The following is a 25,167-nucleotide window of genomic DNA, read 5'->3' as shown; positions in this document are numbered from 1 at the left end:
CTGGCTGCCTCCTCCCAAATCAGCTGTCTTGCTCTGAGCTGCTCCAGGGCTAGCTGTGGCACATGGTGGCCACCTGGCCCCCAAAGTCCCAAAGGTCAAGGGGGTACCCCAGCTTCGTGCTCCATAGACCTCTGTCCATCTGCGTTAGGGCTTATGTGTGTGCAATGACATTCGTGTGGATATGCGGGTGTTTCACCCAAGGTGCCCCCTGCTCCCAAGAAGCAGTATCTTGGTGGGGTTGGGGCAGCTCTGACTGGACCCCCACTTTACATCCTTTATGCCATACCCCCACATGCCATCGCTCGGCATCAGCTGCCATCACGATGGGACCCGGCGCCCTTGTGTGAGGATCCCCAAGCGAGGCCGATGACCCTGCTGTGGTGACGATGGCACCATACCGGGGCTGCCCCACTGCCCCTCAGCGCGGCGAGGTGCCACGGGTGGGCTGCTGCCCCGCTCCCCCCTGCAACGCCGCGCTGAGGAGAAACCTCCAGCGGGGAGCCCGGCGGCTGCTGAGGGGAGAAACGTCTCTTGTCAAAACCCCCCCGCGGGGGTAGGCCTCCCCCTCGCCGGAGCTGAGGGCGGGAGGGCAGCGGGCACGGCGGCGGGCGGTTGCGCCTTTAACGGCGGGCGGAGGAGGAGAAGGAGGAGGAGGAGGGCTGGGGCTGTGCTGGGTGACATCAGTGGGTTTGGCTCCGGGGCTCAATGGAAACTGGGTGAGCGCCGGGCTTTGCCGAGCGAGCACACGCCGGCTGGAGAGGACGGCGAGCGAGCGAGCGGGCGGGAGGCGGCAGGCAGCGCCGCGCCGCGCTGAGCTGAGCCGAGCGAAGGAGGGACGCGCCGGGCACGGCCGCCACCAGCCCTCCCCAATCCTCCGTCATCCTTCCCGCCGCGGCCGCCTGGCCCCCTGACAGCCGGCGGAGCAGCAGCCCCACACGGTCCCCTTCCCGCCAGGGTGGGTATGGGGGGCGCCCGCCTCCATCTTGGGGCGCAAACCCCGGGGGAAAGGCGGCCCCTCCGGCTCTTTGTGTGCGCGGAGGGAGGGAGGGGGAGGGGGCGGGGAGGGGAGGGCAGGGAGCGATGCGCCGGGCTGGGGGGGGGCAGCGGGGGACAAAAGCCCTTTTGTGGGGGCGCGGGGAGGGGTCGCCCCCTTCGGCGGCGACGGATTAAGGGGGGGGCTCCCCCCTCTTCCCCTTCACCCCCTGCTGGGGCCCTGCTTGCCTGCCGGCGGGGCCGGGGCCAGCGGAGAGGGGGTGCCCTGCTCTCCTCTGCGGGGGTCCCCGCGGGAGGCCGCCCCCTGGGTGATTTAACCCCCCCACCCCACCCGCTCACTGATGCGCCTTGTCTCCTTCCCCAGCCCCCCTCGCCGCCTGTTTCGGGGGGTCTGCGGGGGCTCGGTGTTTCCTTTTGTGTGGGGTGGGGAGCAGTCGGGGCGGGGGTCCGCGGCCGGGGGGGGGTGGGGGGGGCGACGAGGAGAAGTTCAGAGCTGTTCCCGGGGGTGGCTGCTTTTTGTTACCTACCCGGAAAAATAACAGCCCGGGTAAGGCTGTCTTTCTTCGCGTAGTGTTTTGCCTGTAGGGGGTGGGGGTGTAAGGGACGTATTTTTTTTTTTTTTTTGTTTCCCCGTTTTCCTCTTGTGGCTATTTCTTGCTAAAATGTAGTCCAAATGTACGTGGGGTTTCTCTTCCCCCATCTTACTTGCTACTCTCCTTTTTGTAAGTGTGTAAGGGTCTGGAGGGGTTTGGTGCTTTGCATTTCAATCAAAATGTAATTTTTTTCTTTCCCATTTTTAAGCCAGTTCAAATTACTGTTTTGCCAACCTCTTTCTTTATTCCCTTCACACACACGCATGCACAAAAAGCCATATCAAGCCTTTATGGTGCATGGGCAAAGCAGCCCCCGCTCCCCACACTTCTACCGAAAGCCGGAGCGGTGCTGGGCTCAGCAGCCTCCATTATGGAGCCGTGGATTTGGTTTTGCGTGGCCTTTGCTAGCCAGGGCATCTTCTCACTCCCGACCCCCTCAGGTGGCACCGAGGTGGCCTTCCTCTCTGTGTGCCCCCACCCCCCCGGAGATGGTCCCTGCATCTTTGGTCGCCATCGGCAGTAGCACAGGGGTGCGAGCTCAACTCTTATCGTGTGTTTATATAATGGGCTTTGTGCCTGTACGTGGGTATTTTATATTATATAAAAGGGAATTGGTGCAAAATGGTGTGTGTGGGGAAGCAGCGCTGGTGGCTGGATAGTATATTTTTTTTTCGAGGCTGTGTAGTATATTGTAGGTGTCTGTGTAATGTTGGATATTCATATATGCAGACGCTCATGCAGGGCACACACTCACTTTGAGGTTGTGTGTGTGTTAATCCCTTATGGAAAACTAAATGGTTTAACTAAATGATTGCCCTGCAGCCCCTGGGAGCGCTGCCTTGGCTGGAGAGCACAGGAAGGGTGGCAGGGGGGTTAAGCCTGCTGGGGGGTGGGGGGGCGTCAGGGGGAGGGCTTTTTAAATTTTCACCTAATAATAATATGTAGAGAGTAATATAAATTTAATATATAATAATATAAATTTTATATGTGACTTTTTTTCTTTTTGTAACAGTAGATCTGAAGATCAGATAAGGGCGGAAGCTGTAGACAGTGGGGGGGTACGTTTGTGAAGTGGAAGCAAATGTGGTAGATGTTTGAACTCCTGGAGCAGTTGTTGGGGGTGTGGGGTGTGTGTCCTGTCCCCTTACCCTGAATCCAGGCTGTTGCTCTCTGGCTGTCCTCCACCCAGGTTTTTAAGCACACTTGTGTATGTGTGTTGGGGGGGAGATAAGGCAAAATGACAGCTGTTCGAGACCATGATTTTTCACTCCATTATCCTGCTCCCGCTTCCACCCCCTCGCCCCGGAGCATTTTTTAGATTCCCCTTTGGAGCCTGTTGCTTAATCAGCTAGAAGGGCTGCTGCCTCATTGTGTGAGAAACCCTTCTTAACCTGGCTCCTGCCTGTCCCAGAAGGGTGGAACCAAATTTAGGCTTGGAACTGTGGTGTTGCAGAGTGGTAGCTGCTGTGCCCTGGTGTGGAGGTGACCCTGCTGGTGCCTGTTGCCTGGCCTCTGCAGCTTGCTTGGCTGTGCTTGCCCCGGCTGGGAGTTGGATTCGAGTGGAAGTGCTCAGGGTTCGCAGGCCTGGGCAAACATGGCCATGAAGGAAAGAGGTTTAAGAGCTGTCTTCCTGACAGTGGTGTGACGGGTTCCTGGGGACAGAGACCTTTGATCGTTTATTGGAGTAGGAGTGTAAGCAAGTCAGATGTATGTTAATGTGGTTATACAGAACAGCAGGCAGCGGATAAAAATCATGTCTGTTTGCTGCGCCCTCACCCAGGTACGCCTGCCTTCTGGTTCAGTTCCCAAGGCTCTGCCTACATTCCTTGTAGTAAGAAAGTCAGAAATAGCCACAGGGTTTTGTAGACTTTAGACACACAGGAACCCACATGCATAAGTAAATACTAGGTGAGGGGACTCCACCTCCAAGTGTTTTGTGTGTGGTTTCTGGTGACTGGAGCTCTGCTTTCAGGGTTCACAATGTCCCCTGAATGCCTTGATAGGATTATTTCCCTGTATGTCTCCATAGCCCTTCCATTCCTCTTTCTGTAATCCCATCTCCTGGGGCAGGAGAAGTAGCTGTGGGTTTATAGTATGCCCAGAATCCTGTAGCTGGGATTATTTTTTTTGTGCTTGTGTCTCACAAGGCCATTCCTCCCTTCTTTCCCTCAGTGATGCTTCCTTTCCAGCAGGCTCCAGCAAGGGAAAGTTCCTCTCACCTACTTGTGAAAACATGAATCATTCCTCACCTTTCCTGTCCCCAACAGGCTCTGTGCCTGCATTTTATACGCTAATAATGTGGCGTTGCATAAATTAGGAGTGTGGCAAATCCCTCTAAAAGGAGACATGTTGGCTGTCTTGAAAAGAGCTGTGGTTCCTAGAATAAGTTGGTGGCCATGGAAGGGGCAGGGAACAAGGAAAAGGGGGCTGTTAACAGGGGAACTACTGGAACTGTATTTGGCCCAAAGTGTTTGCAGCAGAAATTGAAGTTGGCAGGGAGAACAAGCTCTGTGGCTGTGGTCCTTCTACCTGGTTGGTTTTCTGTGGAAGGTGAGTAGGCTAAGCCTGGGCATGTTGATGGGGTATAGCAGGTCAAATGGTTAGCTAATCACCTCGGGTAAAGGGCTGAGGAAAGGCCTGAGCTGCTAAAAAGAAACAGCTGGCACACCTAGGTAGGCAACAGAGACGGAGAGGCTCAGGTAGACCAAAGGAGACTGTGATCCCATCAGCAGAAGCGTGTGGAGATAAGCAAGCGGTGTTCCTAGTCAGTGCGTGCCTCGCAAGGTTCAGTTCAGCTCAGAGATGTCTCCTACCTGTGCCAACCACGCCTAGGGGTGATGGAGTTGCCTTGCTCCTTGCAGTCTGTCTCTCCAGCTTTTGGGTCCTATACTTCACTGTCACTGAGGTGCTGATCTTGGGCTGGGCCAGACAGTGCTCCCTTTTCATAGGGTTTATGATGCCTGTCCCTTCTGGTGCCTCACGTGGTTATCACTGCCCAGGTGCCAGGTCCTGTAGGTTATAAGGAGCAGTACCATCTCTCTTCATGGCAGTGTGAAGTGCTCACCCACTGAAACCTCCTTAGGAGGAATTTCCTCCCCCCTGCCCAGTCTCTGGACAAAATGGTGGGGAGGAGGTTCAATCCTTTTTCATTCCCATAATGAAAATGTGGAAAACATTCTTGAAAGGGTTGTGTTCCTGCAGTGTTTCTAGCTCACGCTGTCCCTGGACATCCAGGAGATCGGGACAGGGGATAGAGGCTGTGTAGAAAGGCAAGTATTTCAAGATTAAAAACTGTACCCAGCCTCTGTAGTCTTACATGATTCACTTCCTGTTTTTGCTCTGACGCTGTGCTTTTCTGTACTTCTTTTCTCAGCACAACTGAACCATGGAGCTTCGAGTGGGGAACAAATACCGACTTGGCAGAAAGATTGGCAGCGGTTCGTTTGGAGACATATACCTAGGTGAGTGTGAGTCTCTGTCCTTCCACTTGCAAGGGTGTTTTTCTCAGTTGTGTCACTGTTTTGGAGTTGTTTTTCTTGCCTGTTGATATCTGTGGGCATTGTGTAAGTTTGGAGGTGGTGGAGAGGAAGAGAGCTTCAAGGAACGCTGCTAGTTGTTGTGAGTCTTCCGATGGAAAAGAAAGTGATACGAGCTCAGCTTTTCATCACAGATATTGAAGACACAGTGGTGCTTGGTCAGATTGATTTAGATTGGGGCTATTCTGGGCATATTTGTCATGCACCCTGCTCCAGTTTTTGCCTTCTTTTCTTGAGCTTGGGTGTATGTGGGTATAAACTCTGCAAAAAGTGGGTGATGGAAAGGGAGAAGATGGCTGTTCTTTCAGGGTAGGAGGAATAAAGTTTTGGGAAAATTGGTAGTGGAAGAGGTGGTCCAGCACCTCTGAGAGAGGTCTGAGACCAGGAGGTGTAAAACAGGTCAAAGAGACTGGCCTGGTTAAAGTCCTGAGGCCCAGATCTGTTAGATCTGTAATGGGATTTAGAGTTAATGTCTGGAATGACCTGGGCTGGGAGCCCAATGGACAGAGCCCCATGAGATGCTCAGTTTCCTTTTACCATGGCAGGTCACCTGGGGAGAAGTTCTTCCAAGCCAGCATGCTGATGTGTAGATATCTTTCCTGATGCTTTGCCTGCTCATGTTTTTATTGGCTCAAACCATGTGGGGCCAGTGGTGAGACTACACAGTAGCTTGATCAATCTCTCCATGAGAGCTGGCGTGGCTTTACCACCACTACCTGTTTAGCTGTAGTCCTGCAGGCCAGCAGAATGATTACCCTCTCCCTCCTTGGTGTTTGCACCTTTTGGGTACTTACAGATGGTTGTCACGTGCTCCTTGACTGTTAATTTGTTCGGTTGAGTTGTATTTTGCTTCCCAGTACATCCACCACTCCTCTTGCTGCTCCTCAAATTTTTCCCAGTTTGTCCATCTGCTGAGCAGCTTGGAGCCTACACAGCATTTGAGGTGTGGCATTTCCAGTGCCTGGCAGTGAAGGGCTACCCTTCAGTGATCTGTAATGTGATGCCTCTTCATAGACTGCTTTGGGTCTCCTTGGCTTCCCCCATCACCAACACTGTATCGGGTTGCAGAATTTGCCTTAGTGCACTGTCAGCTGTATTGTAGGTTCAGCAACATCTTTCCATCCCTCCCTGAGTTTCTTTCGTTGAATACCTCCAGTTCAGATTACTTTTCTCCATGTTTGTAAATCACCTTCTGTTTTCTACCTCTGGCTTTTATCTCCAGTTCCCTCTTGCTTTATTATTCTCTCTTGATTGGTGTTGGCAACCTCTCTTGATTAAGTATCCTGTGGGAATCACCAGTAACAGGCTTTGTTGCCACCTTTATCCAGAGCGTGAACAAAGATGATAAATAATGGATCTGAGATCCCAATTCCACTGTGTACTGCCTTTGCTGCAGCCTACTCCTGTATGCCCCTCCTATGTGGCCCTCCAGCCAGTTAGTGATGACAGTGCTTTTAATTTCCAGGTGCTAGGGATTGAGGGGTGATAGCCCACACTCAGCATTTTCCATCTATGGTAGGACTTGAAGCTTTCCAGGCCCTCTCTAGGACAGTATAAATTGTCAGGATCTTGCAAAACATCTGGGGTATCTGTGGAGAAAGAAGGGAGGTGCTCAGTGGAGAGGCCCAATACAGTGTTCCTCTGCACCATATAACAGGTAGACCACCTGTGCAAAGGGGGTATGGAAGACGGGCTCTGGTGAAGGGGTTGTGCCCACCTTGCCTGTAACCAAACAACATGAGCCAGAGGAAGCCCCAGTGCCCAAGTGTGGTGAGCACAGCGGGATGCCTCCTGCTGCCTAATTCAACCAAGTTACTTGAATGCAGTATCAAAGCCCTTGTGATGTTCATTGAGGTGCAAGCCAGTGTGTTCTGAAGCAGTGATAGCGAGACTTCTTGGAGCCTGGGTGACTCCCCAGCCTGGAGGGATTGGGATGGTGCGTCTGGAGCACGCTTGTGCTCACGCTATCCTCTCACAGTCTGCTCTGCAGACAGAGGGACTCATTCATTAGGACTTCTCTCCTGTGCCAGATTCACCTTGCAGTTCTCGCACTTGTTAATGGTGTGGAGACAGAGCAGGGGCAGACGAGCCTTGTCTGTCTCTGAAGGTGAGCATGGGCTGCATGGTTTATGCCCAGCTTCTCTTTTTCAGGACATTAGTACCTTCACCTGCTCTGTAACCAGTGGGTACTGCATGCTGTGCTCTTTGGGATTTGTTTTTGTGTTTTCCTGTCAGAAGAAAACTTGAATTTGTACATGGGCAGACACAAAGGTTGTGTTAATCCTCAGCTGGGGTTTAAAGCACAATGCCTTGCTTCCATGCCCTCTACCTTGGGGGTAGATGTACTAGGGGAGGTTTCCTCCCAGTGTGGGTTTGGGAGGGTGGAAAATGAGATAGGGCTGCCCATGGGCCTTGGCTAGCCCATTTGCCTCTAAAAATGTTCACTCAGAAGAGCAAAACCCAGTTTGCAGAGGGATTGCTGAGACCTTTTGGACGAGAGGTGCTTTGTCAGAGGTGTTGGCCAAGAGGCAGGGCTGGGTTGCTGGATGTGGTAGGAATCTGGTAGGAATCCTTGGGGCCGGGATGCAGTGGAGCTGACGCTGGGATGGTGGGGCAGACAAAGCATGCTGGGACCTGTGCTGGCTGGGGACAGTTCCCCGTGGCAGGCTCCTCCCTTGCTGGGAGGGGAGTGCCTTCTCTTTGTTTCCTGGCCTGTTAACTCTCTCTTGCCCTATCTGACTTCTTCCATCTGTTCCCAGCCCTCCATTCTTACTGTGCCAAGATGGTGAGAGGGGATCGGACAGTGGGAGAGTGGGGGGATGTGCCTGTTGGCTTGCAGGATGCGCAGGGAGGGCGGTGTTTGTTGTATCAGGCATGCAGCAAGGCTTCCACTCCGAAAAGATCCTGTTGAGCCGGTGACATCCTCTGTCCCCAGGGCCTTGTTTCAAACAGCTCGTGATGAATGAGTTGAATTTGTGCAGCCCCCACAGCAGAGAGAGACTGGGGGTGGATGTTAGGAATTATCCCCAATCCTACATACGTCTCTTGAGCGGCTGAATCTAGGCAGGCTCTGCTGCGTTTGTCTGAAATGTGGTGCTTTCCAGTCTGGAGAGGGAGCGGAGAACTGTTGCTTTTGTACTTGTATCTTTAAAAAAGATGGTGGTTAAAGCGTGGAACAAAGGATTGGAGAGACTCCTGCTCATGAATTCCCTCCTCGATTGTGGTGGTCTCAGTCTGGGTAGATCTCTAGCCACAAAATGGTAGAGGGAGCAACCTGAAGACATATGGGGGCTTGGGGAGGGGGCGAGCTTAAAGTGTTCAGCCGATGACCCCCTCAGCAAAGAATAGCTCCTCATTAGGTCTGATTGGTCCTACTTTTGCTGTTCCAGACCACACGGTTGTTTCTTCTTTTTCTAGGAGACGTAACACCTGTGTTGGAGCTATGGAGAGTGTGGGGCTGAAGGCCATGTTAATAATTTGAATGGCATATTCACATTTTGCAGAATCTAAGTTTTCTTGATGCTTACCCCTCCTTTCCCTGCTTTACATGCTCAGAGATAACACTCCCCACCTGCAGACAGGCTAGTAGATGGGTGCATCATCATCATCTTCCTAAACATGCAGGGTGATACAGAGTTGAGAACTCATTTATCTTTCCACTGTTCAACTTCAGGGAGTAGGGTTCATTCAAAATGCTAATGCTACTGCTGCCAAAAGTCAGCAAGACTTATCATTGCATGTGTGTCAGCAGATGGACTGGAAGAGGGAAAGATTCCCCCAGGGAACAGACAGGGAGCTGCTGCAGAGTATTTGGAGGAAAGTCTTCACAAAGGCAGGGGAAAGAGAGAAGGAAGGACTCTTACCTGTTCAGTTGTCCTGGGTGTTTCTATGCCAAATGAGGGCCAGTGTTTAAATACTAATTTAAAAGGTAGATACTAGTCCAGGGCCACATTCTTTCTGTGATCTGAGCCCCTTTTCCTGTTCTTTTCCTCCTTGCACTCCCAGTGCTTTTAAGAAGGGTCCTGTGGTGGCGTGAAGGGAATGCACAGACTTGCTTTGCTGGCCAGCAGTTTAAGTGGAAAATATTAGCATCTTTCCAAAAGTAACCATGGGACAAATGGCTTTAGTTCTCAGGATGGCTTTTTCCCTTTCCCTTCTCCTGGCTCTTGAGTAAAAACCCTTATTAAATTCATCCTATTGCTTCTCCTTCCCCTCCCTCAGAGCACCCTAAATAATTCCTCTCCCTCCTTAGTGTTTACAGCCTTCAAATATTTGCAGACTGTTGTCATGTCCCATTCTTCCTCCCCACCCTTCTTAGTTGTATCTCTTGTCTATGTTACATATTTAGCTCTTTTAATCTTTCTTAGTAAATCAATCCCTCTAGGCCGTGATCGTTTTTGTTCCTCTCTTGCAAATTCCTAGCAGCTTGTCTGTCTTGACGTGACACTGTAGTATCTAGATGACGTCTTTTTGCTAGCAGGCAACTCTTGACTAACTTTGTGTACAACCAGAACTCTTCAACAGGAGATGGATCTCATTAGGATCGGGGAGTGTGTGTGTGAGAAGGGATCCAGTTGTGTGAACACTTCCTTTTCTTCTTTGGCCCCTGGCTGTGGAGGTGGTGTGTGAAAGAGGATGGATGGGGAGATTTATCTGCAGCTGTCTTCATGGACTCTGAAAATGTTATCACAGGGATCAGGAGGCATGAATTAACCAGGCCTACCAAAACTAGCTATGGGATATCTGAAAAACATCACCTTTGACTCCAGATCGTGTTTGGCATGCATGTTTTGGAGTAGTTTATTTTATGAGAGTGTTTGTAAGATGCTCGTGATCAGAGCTGGTCTCTGATGTGTGTTTGAGTGCAACTTTTAATACTTCCGGATACAAGGAAGAGCTTGTATCTGTGTGTGCGTGTGTGAGGCAAGCATGGGAGAGAGAAGCAAGTCTTGAGGGTCATTCCTGTGACCTATGTACAGATCTTCATTCTTTCCATTTTAGGATGATGTGAAACATCTGGAATCCTCTGAGCTAGTACAAGAGAAAGACCAGCCTGTTCCTCCTTTGACAGTACACTTAGGGACCAGAGTGCTGGCTTTCATGGCTGGCAGCTCAGTTCTTTTCGGGAAGAAGCACGTGGGGTGGTGGGTTTGTATCACTAGCAATACCTTCAACAAAGACATCTGAGTAGCCTAATTCAGTACCAGATTCAGTTTATTTCTTTGTCCTTCTAATTTAGGATATAGCAGATGTTTCTGTGTTGGCAAAAGATAAAGGTATTAAAGCCCTAAGGACAGGGAGAAGCTGGAGATCTTGGAAATTGTCTGTATTGGGCAGGTCAGAGAAACCAGAGGTAGCTGGGAATGTTAGCAATGTCTCCTGAACTAATTGGCTCTGTTGAAACCATGTACCTCAGGTAACCAGTAATTTTGTTCTGGAAGAGGTGCTCCATATCACTGCCTGGGGGGCTGGCTTGGGTTCAAGGGCTAGGTACATGGTCAGGGACAGCTAAAACTTCCACTTGGTTTAGGTACTGCTGATACATACAGAATGATCTCCCAAAGTCTGGCGGTTTTTTTGAGATAACAAGGCAGTTAACACATTGTAGGACTGTTGTTCTAGCCTGGCTGCAGGATCAGAGATGGTTTCCTGTTCAGGTGCCGCCTTCTCAGCTTGCCTTTGTAAATGGCAGTGCTGGAAACTCAGTATGAAGTGGCTGAATCTCATTTCTGTCATAGAGAATAAATTTCAGGGCAAATCTGAAGGTTTTGGCATCTGTATGGGCCTTGTTAAAAGTGTTTAGCTTCAGTGGAAGCTTGCACAATCTTCATTTCACCCTCATTTCTATGCAGGAGCCAATATTGCGACTGGTGAAGAGGTGGCCATCAAACTGGAATGTGTCAAAACCAAGCATCCCCAGCTCCACATTGAAAGCAAGTTCTACAAGATGATGCAGGGAGGAGGTGAGATGGGATGAAAGGATGGGGCTGGGGGAGTGGTTGAAGAAAGAAATTCTGTAGGGCCTTAGGAAGGAAATGATTTGGTGTTACATATGATCGTCTCGGCAGGGGATGCAGCAGTTTTCCTCTGTTCCATGGGCTTAATCTTTCTCTCTCCAGTGGGCATCCCCTCCATTAAGTGGTGCGGAGCAGAGGGGGACTATAATGTGATGGTGATGGAGCTCTTGGGGCCTAGCCTAGAAGATCTCTTCAACTTCTGTTCCCGCAAATTTAGTCTCAAGACGGTTCTGCTCCTGGCAGACCAGATGGTGAGTTTCCTCTGAAGCATTTGTGCCTACTCTCCTTTTCCATTCCTCCCCCCCCTCCCATCCCCTCTGTTCAAGAGCTGTTATATCCAAGCCTTTTCTCATTTAGCAGCAAGTGGCTGCCAGGCTTCTATTTCTTGATGAAGCTGGGGGCCTGGAACCTAGGCACTACTGGTTTTTCTTGATCTGCATCCCTCCTTCCTTCCCCTGCTGCTCACCCTGTATTAGCACTGCATGCATAGGTGCTTTTGCCTGTGTGATGAACAACTGGCATCGCTACCTATCTTGGCTCAACTGCCAGCGCCCAGGATTTTTTAGCTGTTCTGAACCCTCTCCTTTCCCAGCCTGGCTAAGTTTGAAAGTTGACTGGCGTCAATACCAAAGCTCATAGTTTTAGTTTGTATGAACTTACTTCTCATCCTTTCTTGTGGTGCTAATGGTGACCTTCCCAGATTGAGGCCTGGGCTGGTGTGCAGGGTTGAATTCCATCTCCATTCTCATTTCCAGATCCTTATGCTTCCAGAGGGTGTTTTTTTCCTTGGCTATCATCTCTGATATTATCTGCAAAGTGTCCCTTTCCCTGCTCTGACAGGCCAGTGTCTTGGACAGGGTACTTTTTTTAACAGATGTAGTTATGATAAGTTACCTTCTCACTTGTCTCACTATTTATTTCTTTATTCCCCTGATCCAGATCAGCCGTATTGAGTACATTCATTCCAAGAACTTCATCCACCGGGATGTGAAGCCAGACAACTTTCTTATGGGCCTCGGCAAAAAAGGCAACCTAGTATACATCATTGATTTTGGTTTGGCTAAGAAGTACCGAGATGCCCGGACCCACCAGCACATCCCTTACCGGGAAAACAAGAATCTGACTGGCACAGCCCGTTATGCCTCTATCAACACCCATCTGGGAATCGGTGAGCCTGCTGTTACGCCTTGGTGGGGTTTTCCGGGGGAGGTAGCGTGTCCCCAGAAGGAGGAGGGGGTTGGGTTCTGTGCCTGGCTCTGCTGCTGACCTGTGTTGAGATGGTGGGTAAATCACTTAACTCTGATGCCTGTGTTACCTCGCCTGCCTTTTGTGGCACTCTGAGCTTCTGATATGTGTTTGTGCACTGCTTAGTACAGTGGGGCCCTATTTCAGCAGCAAGGCTGTGACCTCCCTGTCTTATCTGCTACTGAGTCTACCTTGCGCAATTTTTGCGGGCTGATTAGATATATCAAGGAGACATTTGCAGGCACTGAGCCTTTAGGGGTATGTGCAATTGAAACCTCTCTCACTCCTGAGTGCCTTCATCAGTGATTATTCTGTAGCTGTCAGAGCTGGAGGATACAGGCTCACTGCAGTATGGTGGTACTCCTGTTAGCACTGAGGACCAGGATGGCCATGTGCTGGAAACGTCCAAGAAGCTGAAGTGAGGGGAGGCTTCCTGCTGCCTGGACATACAGGTTTTGTGGTTGAGAATTGGCTGTCATGGGCCTTCAGAATATGTGCATTTCTGTGAACCACGCTGTCGTGTTCACCACCGAGAGAAACTGAGGCAGCTTTAGGGAGATAGGGCTCTGCTTTTAGTGTCTCTGACTAGGACACTTTTTAGTGTCTAAAACTAGGCTGGGGAAGAGTGCTGAGAGATCAGCCAGGTCTTACACAGGTGATGGCCATCATCCTAGGTTTTATAAAAACTTTGTGCAGGTTAGTACCCACCACACTTAAACCTTGTGAGGTCACCCGAACTCTTGTCCTGGGAATCAGCCCCTGATGCACAACACCTGGTTGCTCTGAGGAACAGAGGTGGAAACCTCTTGGAAGTTTTCTCTCTGTTCCCTGACCAGATACTTCTCTCCAGTGTGTGACCTGTTTCTCTGCTTGGGATAAACTTTTTCCACACTGTGAGAGTTTCTTAGTTACAGTAGGGCCCATTCTGAGGAGGCTGACTAGATTCTGCTACTGGTTGGCAAAGCTGAAGAGCAGAAACTGAAGTTGCCCTGCCTGTGGACTCAGGAAAGTAGCCCCTGTGCTTGCAGCTCATTTTGTATCTCTGGGAGGCCTTATTCTGAAATGTATAAGCTGGGAATTGGAAAATTGGAGCAAGGAACTCAAACCTTTTGAACTAACAGCTTCCACAGGATTTTGTGTCTTCATTCTTCCTAAGGAAAGCTTCCCATTCTCCCCTCTTGCAGACGGTTTTTCAGAAATCTGGAGTCAGGACTTGACCTGCAGAAAATAAAGCAGTTTCTCACTGTCTTTGTTGCTTAATAGTGTGTAAGGGTAGACTGAAAATGCTTTATTTATATCAAAATAGGGAGTGTTGTGTGTTGAGAGTGGGCTGTGATCTCCTGACCTCTTCCACGTAGTAAAAATAGTTCTCGTAGAGTTTTCTGAGTTGGTCTTCTGTAGTTTGGCTTGACCTGCTTATATATAACTGACTCTCCATTGAATTCTCAGTCAAGATTTCCAAGCCGTGGTAACTGCCGCAAGGAGACATGCAAAAAATAATTCTCACTACTATGTCTGTCGATTCTTTTGTGTATGCTTGCTCTGTCTGAACTGATCATGAGAGGCTAAATGTCTGGTCATGGGGTTGGTTGATTTTATTTTGAAGCACTTTGTTATTCATCCCACCCCAACTTAGCCCTTTACTACTGGTGTTTGGTTTGTGTTTCAGGATGAACAAACAATGTCTGAACACTAATCCAAGGGCAAATTGCATATGCCATCGGTCTGAGCACAGCCGTTGCTTTCTTCATGCCCTTTGGTTTGGGAAAGTCTGGGTGCCAGTTACTGTGCGCAACAGGTCTTGGGTGTATTATCTCCACGTTGTAGATAGTTCCCCTGAATGGCATAAAGGTTACATGACTTGCCCAGAGGAAAGGGGATGGGGGTGTCAGACCTACAGCTGAAGTTCCTGTTTCTCAAGACCTTGCCACAGGGTGTATGACAGACACGTTTGTGAGTTAGCAGCATTGCCATGGGAACTGTCACTCTGAATTTTTTTCACTTTTCAGAGACTGAATTCTCTGTCTTAATGTTACATTAATGCAGTTTAGGGAGAGGGAAGGAACCAGGTGCTGGGGTATTTGTGTGACGGGAATAGCAAATGAATAAATGCCTTTATTTGAATGTGCAAGCTAAGGGTTGGGCATTCCAGTGTCTGGAGGAAACACATTCTTTTCTCAGTGACCGGGTGAAAAAGTAGGAGGCGAGATTGGGGAGGATTTCCACAGCTGGAGACTTGCTGTTGGGGGAGTCATTGGACTGTGCAGGCTTTGGTTCACGCATTCCAGTCAATTTTCACATGCTCTGGAGAGGAGAGTCCCTTGCACCCTCTGGGGCTTTTAAAGTCTGAAATAGATGCCCAGGGGTGCCCAGGAGACAGTCTTGGAAGAAGCCTGGTGGGCTCTGTCTGGATCACAGGAGTCTGGGGGCAGTTCTTCTCCAAATGCATGTCCTGTCTGGCATCAGTGTAGGCTGTGCAGAGCATAAAGTTCTTAGGTTCATCCTGCCCTCTATCACCCATTGCAGGTTGTTGTGTGTTTTTAAAGACTGTTGCCATGCAGTGGGGAGAGGAGGGGGAAGTGTAGTCCCAGCATGTGCAAAATCAGATCCGAGTATGTAGTTGGGAAAACACTGGTTGGTTAAGACTGCTTGCAGCTGAGTGGGCCCCAGTCAAGACAGTTGATTTCTGGGGAGTCCTGCATGGGAAAGCATCACTTTGGATAGGGTCGGGGGGAAGCACTGTCCTTGGGGACCAGGAGGCACTTTACACTGCAAAGAAACAAGTTTTGTCACAAAACTTATATCCAAGGCAAGCAGTCCTCGATCTTCTGTCTTTGTCCAAGTATGTCTTCCCCAGGTGGCTCACCATCCTGCTACTCACCCCTGACTCAGCTTCTTCTGAGGACCCTGCTTTGAGAAGGGCGTGAGGGTGTGGGGTGGCTGGGAGCCTCCCTGAGAACGGGAGGGAACTGGCACCAGATCACTTGCAGAGTGGGTTGGGTTTGAGAGGTCATGCTGGGTTGCGTGGGAAGGCAACCTTGTATTTTATGTTGGAAGGGGTTTTGTGAGGGAGGGAGGAAAGGATGAGTGTCTTATAAAAGTAGCAGTCCCTCATCTATTGTAGGAGTTGAGAAACTGAAGTAAAATGGAGAGAGGAAGCGTGATGTGGTGTCACAGGTCATGACTGTAATCCTGCTTTTGGACTGGCTTGCTCTAGGCACACATTCATGTCACTTGTGTTTCTCTTCTCAAACTGTAAAGTGAGATCTTTTGCCTGCGTCCCAGGCATGCTGTGAGAGTTAGTCAATGATTGTCAAGCTTCTAAAAGAGGAAAGTAGTGATGTTGTATAATATTTCTTTGGTGTGTAGAGGTGAACTTTTTTTCTCATTACACACTCCACTTTTGCTGTCTAATGTTATTTAGTATCCTATGGCTGTTGGTATATGAGGCCAGGCAAAAAAAAAATAAATTTGGGGGTATGTAATAGCTGAAGATGAAACAAAGAAATGGGATGTAAGAACTTTTGTTCTTCATTATCCAAGGTTTAATTCAGGATCTTGTAATGAGGTTTACAGGTGAAAGACAGCTACAATGTTTTGAGGTAGCTTGACAGCTGGGACCCATCATGTTGGTACTTCAGGTTCCTCATAGGTTTGAATCTCACTGAAATTAAGTTTAAGTGGGCTACAGTGGCCATATGTACCTGAGAAATAAATGATACTTCAGGGATGCGACACAGTCAGACGTTTATAATTCAGCATTTTAATAATTGGGTGTCCTGCTTACAGTTATTTTTCCTTGATCATATTGCTGTGTTAAGGCATGGTTAAGGTGTGTTGGATGCTAGTGAGCTGCTCAGATTGGTTTTGTAACCTCTTTCCTTGCCTCCAGTAAGGACATGTAGCATCTCCCACTGACTTAAGTCTCCCTAACCTCAGGTCTCAAATCATGGCCTCCCCCAAATCTAGGACTGTGTCTAGACATATGGTTGCAGAACATCTCCTGTTATTCTGGATGTGGTCAGTGGCTGTGCTCAAAGCTGCTGTGCTCCATGAAAATGGAGGTACATGTGGTCCAGCCTACCTTTGCAGTGTGGAGTTCAGGCAAGATTTTGGAGGCAAGATCCTTGTTTATTTCTAAAAGGCTGATTTGTCTGTTCAGTAGATTTCTCTGGTTCCTGCCTGCCTTTCCCTACTCCTCTGAGGGGCACCTCCGTGCTCCAGACAGGAAATCCACAGTTACAGGCTTTAAAGCTACATCATGGGTAAGTTGAGGGCTGGCAAGTTGCAGGATTGAGGTTACCTTCTCACCTGTGCTTTCAGGCCCTGGATGTGTGTTCTGACTCCCATTTCCACAGGCTTCCTGTCTCAGGATGTAGGTCATTATCAAACAGTGTTTAGTTTTACTTACTTGGTATGCATAGTGTATAATTGCAGCCCTCTGAGAGTAGTGTATCCCAGCCCTAGGCTAAATGCAGAACTGTGGGTTTCTTTTCTCCCTTCATAAACCTAAGCATCTCCTAGCCACTCATGTAGTTATCTTTGGCAGCAGCCTGATAAGATTAGGGAGTATTAGCCCCTTCAAAGTGGGAACTTGAGGCAGTAAGTGAGGTCAAAAAGTGCTGTTATTTCTGCATGGTCTAAGAAAGATGCTTTGGGGAGCTGCACATCTGCTTTCTCTTCTACTTCTGTCTTGGAACATGACATTTTCATGGCATCTCATGTGCTTTGAACCAAAGGCTCTCTTAGTTATGGAGTGATGACACCCTCTTTTTCTTCTGCAACCACAGTGGGGTTTTTTTCCCCTATTCTTAATTTGCCAAGCCTTCTAATCCTCAAAAACACTAGGTGACTGAGAGGCATGCAGGAGAAGAAAAGCCCATGGTGACTCACAGCTTGCGTTGGTACATCTGGACATCTATATCTGTGGCCTGCTACAGCTACTCCTTCATCAGGGTTCAGTTCAGCTAGTAGAGTAAGAGGTAGCTGTAATAATCTACTAGACTTTGGATGGGATAGGTAGTAGCATGTAACTGATACTGAAAATTAACCCACGGACCAGTACATAATCTGCAGCATCTTCTAGAACATGGCACTGAATCTGGTAAGATGTGCTGTAGTAGTAAATGAATCTAAAAGGTGAATCTCTAGTCTTCCCTCTACCTGTGCTCTCCCTCAAGCCACATTATGCCTCTCTGTTATCGATGTAAGTTGTTCTTCTCCTCAAGATGTAAAGTACTTTTTTCAGTGTTTATTTTATTTGGGAGGGGGAACAAGGGCAAAATCTTCTTGGCAAAATCTATAAATGAATTTGTAAGCATGTTGGAGGAGTTTCAGAAGTTAACCAGTCAACACTTTCGGTTGCTGAGATTCTGGGTTAACTCCATCATGAGCTAATTTACAACTTAAAATGGCTTGGCCATTCCAGAGAGTAAGTTCAATGTAGAATGTTTTTGTTGGGGAAAACAGCGTTGTTTTTTTCGTAAAGCATCTAAAAGCCAGCCTTTACAGTGGCATGTTAAGGGCAACCCTTGCTCTGAGTAGAGCTGGTAGTGTTGCCAGTTACACAGTCATTCCCCATTTGGAGGGGAACCTTTTATTCAAAGTATACCTCTGTATTCATACCTATTTCCTCCACAGCTTGAAAAACGCCACCAATCCAGAAAGATCTTTGCATGGTATTACATGTTAGGCTTCTCTGAACTATCAACAAAGTCATTTACCACAAGAAGGAGTTTCTAGTTCCTTGTTTTTGCCCTGTGTAGAGAGTATCAGCAGGTTAATTAGAAGATATGTTCAAAAGGGTTGTGTTGGACTTACCTCTGTTAGCTTTGTCTTTCCCTGACTACCTCTGCCATGACTAATCCTCAGGGTGAAGTATCATTCTGGGTGGAGAAGTGTAGGTGCCCTACCTCTGCGACTGGGAAGAGCAAAGTAGGCAGTGTCACTGCAGCACTTCTTGAGCTGTTGAATTCTTGTGTGAATTAAGGCTTGTCCAAGTGAGGGGGTAGTCATTCATTTATGAAGTGGGTTGGGCTCTATGGGGAGAGAAGCACTTCAGCTCTTGCAGTATGAACATCCCTGCAGGAATTTGTACTGGAATGCCTTCTACAACTTTGTCCATCCATAGAAATCTACCAAAGAAGAGGGAGGGCTTGTTTCTTCTCTTCTGTGTTCATCTCCAGAGCTGTGTAATTGCCAAAGCAGTTTTGGTTGCTGCTCACTCCTTATCCCTTTGTTACTTTTTCCCACAGAACAAAGTCGCCGTGATGACCTGGAGAGCCTGGGCTACGTGCTCATGTATTTCAACCTGGGCTCACTGCCCTGGCAGGGCCTCAAGGCTGCCACCAAGCGCCAAAAGTACGAGAGGATCAGCGAGAAAAAGATGTCAACGCCCATTGAGGTGCTCTGCAAAGGTTACCCTTGTAAGTGCTCTCATCTTGATGGCTCTCTTGTCTGGTGCATGACTTGCTCTCCTGCTGAAACTCCATGGAGTCTTGAGTCCTGAAGGGCAATGCCCAGTACCCCCAGACCAGGATGTGCTGCTGACACCAGTGATGAGAATGATTAAGAGGCTGGTGGTGATACAGTTCTGGTTCAGAAGTGGGAAATGTAGATGTTTTTGTGGAGAGTCAAGTCTTGTGTTAGTAAGGAAATGGGGGTGCTGAAAGGGACCTGTAGGACCTCAGAAAGAGCCTGGAAGAGGGATCAGCAGTGAGGTGAAGGATTGTGCTGATGATCCTGAGTTGTTCTGGGTAATAAGGATGAAGGCTAACTGTGATGAGTCCCAGAAATAACCAGACAATGAAGTGGCAAATGCACTTCTTTGTAAGTAAATGTGAAGTAATGTATGTGAGGGGAGAGTAGAAGGCTTGATCCTCATGTCACATGCAGAGTAGTAGGCTCTGAGCTGACCAGTGCCCCACTCATCAGTGAGCTGTTGCAGCTACAATAGATGGTTCTGTGAAAGTATCGACTTTGTGCTTAGTGGCTATTGAGGAAAGCTGGTCAGATGTTAAGAATTACTAGGAAAGAAAAGAAGCCCCAACAGTGTGCATAAACCCATGGTCCACTCGCACCTTGTGTGCACTATGCAGCTCTGGTCCATCCTGCTATTTCAGAAAGGGTGCGACGAACTGGAAAAAGGTCCAGGAAAGGCCAAAAGGGTGAGGTGATGTCTGTACAATTGGTGAGTTTGCTGGAATCTGGAAAAGAGGTGGTTAGAGAGATCATAAGAGTCTACATTCTTGCTATGCCTCCAGAAGTTTGGATTGGAGCTAATTTTGTGGTGGCCCCAGTTCTTATATTGGAAGATAAACAAAGCTGGTTCCTGCTAGCTCAAACAAAACAGTGTGGTTCTTTGCACAGCCAGTAGTAGAGCTGTGGAACTCCTTCCCAGAAGATATTGTGGATAGTTAAAGCTTAAAGGAGTTCAAGAAGAGATTGGGCAGCTATGTGGAAGAGAGCTCTACTGAGGGTTTACTAAATAATTAGAAACCACATCCAGATCAGGAAGTTTCCTGAGTTGAAGGAGGTGGAAGCTGAGCTGATGTTGATGGAAGTGTCAGACATGCTTGCCCCAGACTTTTTCCTCTGTAGCTGTCTACTTCTGGCCACTGCTTAAGACAGGCTGCTGAGCTAGGAGCTGGTCTGAGCTGAGCCTTCCAAAACTCATATCCACTAGTTCTTTACTCCTGCATTCTTAGTCTCCTTCAGAAGGCTCTGACTTGCTACCTCTTGCTTGGAGAAGCAGCCAGAAAAGAGATGCCTGAGCATTTCTGAGACAAGACCTTCTCGGTGGCCAAAGCACTGCAATCAGCAGGCTCTGTTTTGGTTATGTGGCTCTTGTGCTTGTGCCGTCCTGGTCCAGCATGCTGCTGCTGAAAGGCTGCAGTGGTTCTGCAGTGGGACCAGGGGGGTTGGATGGTGTACAACTGCCAACTGTTCTTTGCTCCCTCCAGCTGAGTTCTCGACATACCTCAACTTCTGCCGCTCGCTGAGATTTGATGATAAACCTGACTACTCGTACCTGCGGCAGCTCTTCCGCAACCTCTTCCACCGCCAAGGCTTCTCCTACGACTACGTCTTTGACTGGAACATGCTTAAATTTGTGAGTCTGCGTGGCAGAAGGGCTGGAGGGACAGGGATTGATTTGTATCCTGGATATGGAAAAATCATGGAAAAGAAGCAGGATTTTTTTGGTGGTGCTAACTGGGGAAGGTATAGCTATGGTTGGCTATATTAGTGAGTGTGTCTGACATAGCATGTGTCAGTAGATCTTGTAGATAGGTAGAGATAATTTTTCAGGAGAGACCTATATTGGAGGCGGGACACAGATGTGGACTGCAGTGATAGCTGTAGTACCATACCCTTTCTTTCCTGTTACTTCATGGAAGAGAATGAGGCCCTCTCTGGGTGGAGTGGAAGATGGTGGGTGGAGAACATGTTATGGGGATGGAGTTGTGCTTTCTTGGCATGATATACCATTGTGTGTTTTCTGTCTGGGGATGCTCTCTCTCCTGCCTGACAGCCATGCATGATGTGGGGGTTTCTCTCCTCAGGGAGCAGCCCGGAACCCTGAGGATATGGATCGGGAGCGGCGAGAGCACGAACGAGAAGAGAGGATGGGGCAACTCCGGGGGTCAGCCACACGAGCACTGCCCCCTGGCCCGCCTGCTGGAGCCACTGCCAACCGTCTTCGCAATGTCACTGAGCCCATGGCCTCCACCCCCACCTCCCGAATCCAGCAGTCTGGTGAGTTGGGTGGGAGAGCTGGAGGAGTGTGCCATCCCTATTGTTGGATGGAAGCCAAAAACTCTTGACTGATACTCTTGTTCCATGTTTCTCTGCCCCAACAGGAAACACGTCCCCCAGAGCAATCTCAAGAGTGGACAGGGAGCGAAAGGTCAGCATGAGGTTACACCGAGGGGCTCCTGCCAATGTCTCCTCATCTGACCTCACAGGACGGCAAGAAGTGTCACGGATTTCAGCATCACAGGTGAGTCCCAGCTGCAGTGTTTGTGGCCTTGGCCTGGATGTCCCAGATGGGCCCTGCACAGTGGATATTACTTTATCTGCTGGAGCTGACATGAGTCTGAAGCTTCTAGTGTGGTGAGGGAAGTGGTACCAGGTTACACCTTTGCTCTTCAGTTACGTATTTTCTGGAGGTCATGCTCAGTACTGTCGTCTTAGCTCTGCTTTGTTGGAGTAAACCTTCATCTGGTTGTCTTCCAGACTGCAGTGGTTTGGAGAAGTGGAACTGTAAACTCTTGGGAGGAACGATATCCTGAGAGAAATGCGCAGCCTCTCTTGTGTCCTTCGTGCCTTTTTCTTTCTCTCCGTTCCTTACTTACTCATTCCTTTTCTGTTGCAGACAAGTGTGCCATTTGATCACCTTGGGAAGTGAGGAGCAATTGCCACTGGACCAGTGTTTGCTTAGGTGAGCGTGTCCTCGTGCCTGGGATCCCCCAAGGAAGGAATTGCTGCCATTAGGGATTAGGTTAAGGCTTTAATGTTGCTGGGGGGGATTGGTACATTTCCTTTCCCTTTCCCTTACTCTGGCTTTAGAGGGAAGAGTGAAGTTGGCCACCAAAACTTAGAGGGGTTGGACTATCTTGAGTATGAAGGTAGCTTCCACTTCTCCAGGAGAGTAGGGAGGGTGGAGAAGGTGCTGGGCTGGGGAGCTGTTTCTGTGGTTCCTAATGAATGCTTTTCTGGCAGCATGATAGTGTTGGGGAGGAGGGTGCTGAGCATGTAATTGAGTGTGTGAGACTGCACAGCTAGCAAGTGCCTCTTGTCCAGATACTGTTGTTTCCTCTACAAGGTAACTGAGGGGTGGCAGGAGTGTAGAAGAAAGGGCTGCTTTGTCTTGTTATGATCCAGTTGGCTTTGGAAGAGCTGGGAATAGCCTTTTCTCCTCTAACACCTCTTCCCTTTTTCTCTCTTTAATAATTCTCTTTCTAGTGTCTTCACTGTATTTTTCTTTCAAAAAAACAAAAAACCCCAAAAAACAAACAAAAAACTAAAAAAGACGAAAAACAAAAAAAAAAACCCTGACAATTTCTTTTTGCCAACGACGAGGAGTTGAGCCCCTGCACTGGTATGAGCCGTTTCTGAGGGGGCCACCTTCATCCCCCAGCGCGAGCGCCTCCAAGAAGCTGATGATGCGGGAGCCATGCGGGAAGACCTCCGCTGCCCCCCCAGCCCCACCCTGGCCCTACCATTGCCCCCACTGGCTACTCCCAGTTCCCTCTCCTGACTCTGCTCCTGGTTTATCTTTTTTTTTTTTTTCTTCTTCTTGGATATCTTCTCCTGCTTTGTTTTTTTTTTTTAACTATTATTTTCAAATCATACAATTTCTAGCCATATAAATTTTAATTTTGCTCTCCTTCTCTTCTGAGGGCAGAGGATGGGGGGGTGTGGGGTGTGTGGGGTTTTTTTTGTTTTTTTTCAGGAGCCTTGTGGGCCAGGCGGGAATCAGATTCCAGCCACAGTTGATGGTAGAAGTCTGATTTTTATTATTATAACAGAATTTATTTTCTCAAGCATTAAATAAATTTTAAGCTGTGAGGGGAATTGTGGCAACAGCCTAATAATTGACTTGGGCTTCCTTTCCTTGGGTGGCTTCTCTGTGTTGCTTTTTTTTCGGCTGTTGGGTGAAGTGCCAGACTTCCCTGATCTGAGTGGTCCTCACGCACCAAGGGGTCTTTATGGAGAGGCACCTGGTCCCGTGGAGGATGGGAAGGCTGAACTGAAATACAGGGAGAAATACACTTCCCATCCATGCAGCAGGGTCTCTTTTATCTGGCTGTGCGTGTTTTTCTATTTTTTTTTAAATTAAAACTTGTTTTAATTTCTGCGGAGAGAGTGTGGGACTTGAGGAGAAGAGAGGGGTGCACAGAAACTGGAGTTTGGTGTTCTCTCAGAGCAGTGGCTCTTGTTCTCTCCTTCCTTCATGCAACCCCAAGTAAGATCCACCATACATGCACAATCCCTTCCTGCCCTCTCCCACCCATCTCCCCCCCCCTTCCCCCCCACTTTAGTTGTTTTTAAATATAATTTAGGAATACTCAAGCTGCTTTGTGGCGCTTGGGGCTTTGAAACACAGTGATCACCACTGCGACCTATGGCCTGTAGCAGACACACTGTCACTGTAGTGTGGAGCCAATGGGTTGTCGGCAGGGCGGGGAGGGTGGGGTTAGTCTTTGTTTTCTTTGTTTTTATCCTTTCTATTTAACACTTTATTTTTCCTCCCTATTTTTTTCCTAATTTATTTACCCCTTTTACTGTGTCTCTTTTTTTTTTTTAATTAAAGAACAAAACTTTTTATTACTTTGTAATTTAAAAAAAACAAAAAAAAACCTGAAGAACTTGGGGGGGGATTTTGTACTTTTTTCCTGTGTAAATATTGGACTTTTTTGAGCTTTATCGTGGTTGTTAATTTGAAGTAATAAAGTAGAAAATGATAAAGTGATGCCAGCATCTGTCATTTCTTCCTTCCCTGGCATCCTTGCTGGGAGTGACAATCTTACATGCAGGAAGTGCTGTCTTGTGGCTGAACCTGTTCCTGAGTTCCAGGAACAAGTTTGATCAGAATTACTGGAAAAAAGGCACAGGACTGGAGTGCCTAAAAATAAATCTGAGCTGATCTCTGCAGTTGCAGCCTTGGAACAGCAAGAGCTATGTGAAATCTGATTCAGGATCTCTCAGTTCCTGGATTTGAGCCTCCAGCATCCCATTTGTCTGGCCTGAAGGAGGAGAGGGGTGGGACCTTTCCATGCCATTGGCTTTGGGTGTGCACCAGGTTTGAGAGATGTTCGAGAGTTTTGTGTTCTCTTGCTTTCTTCTACCCTCAAATCATGGAGGAAGGGGAAGGAGAGGGGCCAAAGCAGCAGCCCTGAGAACCAGACCACAGTGCTGTGCCTGGTGCAAACATGGTGACTCCCTGTGAAGTGGCACCTGCTGCTTTGGTGTCTGTGGTGGTGTGGTTTGGGTTTCTCCTTTGGTTGCCTGACCTGTCTGGCAGTAAATTACTACATTTTATTACTGATTTATTTCTAAATCACTGTGCCTGTAGTTAATGCTTCTCTGCCTGTTTCTTGCAGGCTGTGTAGAACTCTTGAAATTGATTTTTCAGGAACACCTGCTGAGATTAAATGATGGATCTTAGTGACTTCACAAATGCCTTCCAACCCTGTTGTCTGCTAGCTGAGCAGGAAGAGCAGCTCCTTCATTTACCTGCTGTGTGGGCCTTCTAGTTCCTCGGCTGAGAGAGGATGAGTAGGAGGGCAGGGAAGAGGAGGGTAGTTGAGGGGTATGGGGTTATTGTCTTGTTGCTTCTACCCTGCATTGGTCCTGCCTTCATTTTTAGCGTGGTTTTGAGGGATCAGAATGCAACTGGATGACTTCCCTTCTAAATTTTGTTTCCTGTGAAGAGGAATGTTGCCTATGTGGAAGACAACACACCCTCCCCATGATGTCATTGTTCCACTGAGTGCATGGCCTCTGCAGCATGGTGGAGGCAGCAGAACTGTGGGCTGGTGGTTTCAGGACAGGTTCCTGTGTTTTGGGTGGGAGCTCCGTTTTGGGACAGGAGTGAAATGCACTGCCATTTTGGGAAACGCAGGGTAGCAGCTCTGTGGGTGCATCTGGGCCTCAGAAGATGAGGGCAGGTGCCCTTCAACAGAAGCAAGAGAAAGTCTCATCATGCACATCTCAGGTGGGATATCACCTCCTCTTGCTGAAACAGTTCTCCAGTGAGCATGCATATTAAAGATTTTTGGG

The 25,167-nt window shown here is 48.6% G+C and overlaps 1 protein-coding gene across 2 annotated transcripts; it reads left to right on the top strand.

The window, feature by feature from the left end:
• Nucleotides 1-692: 692 nt before the first annotated feature.
• On the top strand, nucleotides 693-24,074 carry CSNK1E (casein kinase 1 epsilon). 2 transcript variants are annotated; one of them, XM_074902489.1, is made up of 12 exons: nucleotides 693-955; nucleotides 4,788-4,855; nucleotides 4,960-5,047; nucleotides 10,975-11,085; nucleotides 11,242-11,390; nucleotides 12,079-12,307; nucleotides 18,639-18,809; nucleotides 20,346-20,494; nucleotides 20,946-21,138; nucleotides 21,243-21,382; nucleotides 21,758-21,823; nucleotides 22,348-24,074. In XM_074902489.1, exons 3-11 carry the CDS (start codon nucleotides 4,972-4,974, stop codon nucleotides 21,788-21,790), a joined length of 1,251 nt encoding a protein of 416 aa, XP_074758590.1. In that variant the 5' UTR covers nucleotides 693-955; nucleotides 4,788-4,855; nucleotides 4,960-4,971; the 3' UTR covers nucleotides 21,791-21,823; nucleotides 22,348-24,074. The 2 variants fall into 2 exon arrangements, with proteins under 2 accessions (XP_074758590.1, XP_074758589.1); XM_074902488.1 differs by lacking the exon at nucleotides 4,788-4,855 and having other exon boundaries at nucleotides 22,348-24,073.
• The last annotated feature ends 1,093 nt before the right edge of the window (nucleotides 24,075-25,167 follow it).

Source organism: Athene noctua, chromosome 3, assembly GCF_965140245.1.
Source record: "Athene noctua chromosome 3, bAthNoc1.hap1.1, whole genome shotgun sequence".
Taxonomy (NCBI): domain Eukaryota; kingdom Metazoa; phylum Chordata; class Aves; order Strigiformes; family Strigidae; genus Athene; species Athene noctua.
Note: the sequence above shows the minus strand (reverse complement) of the source record. Positions and strands in the feature narration are given on the sequence as shown.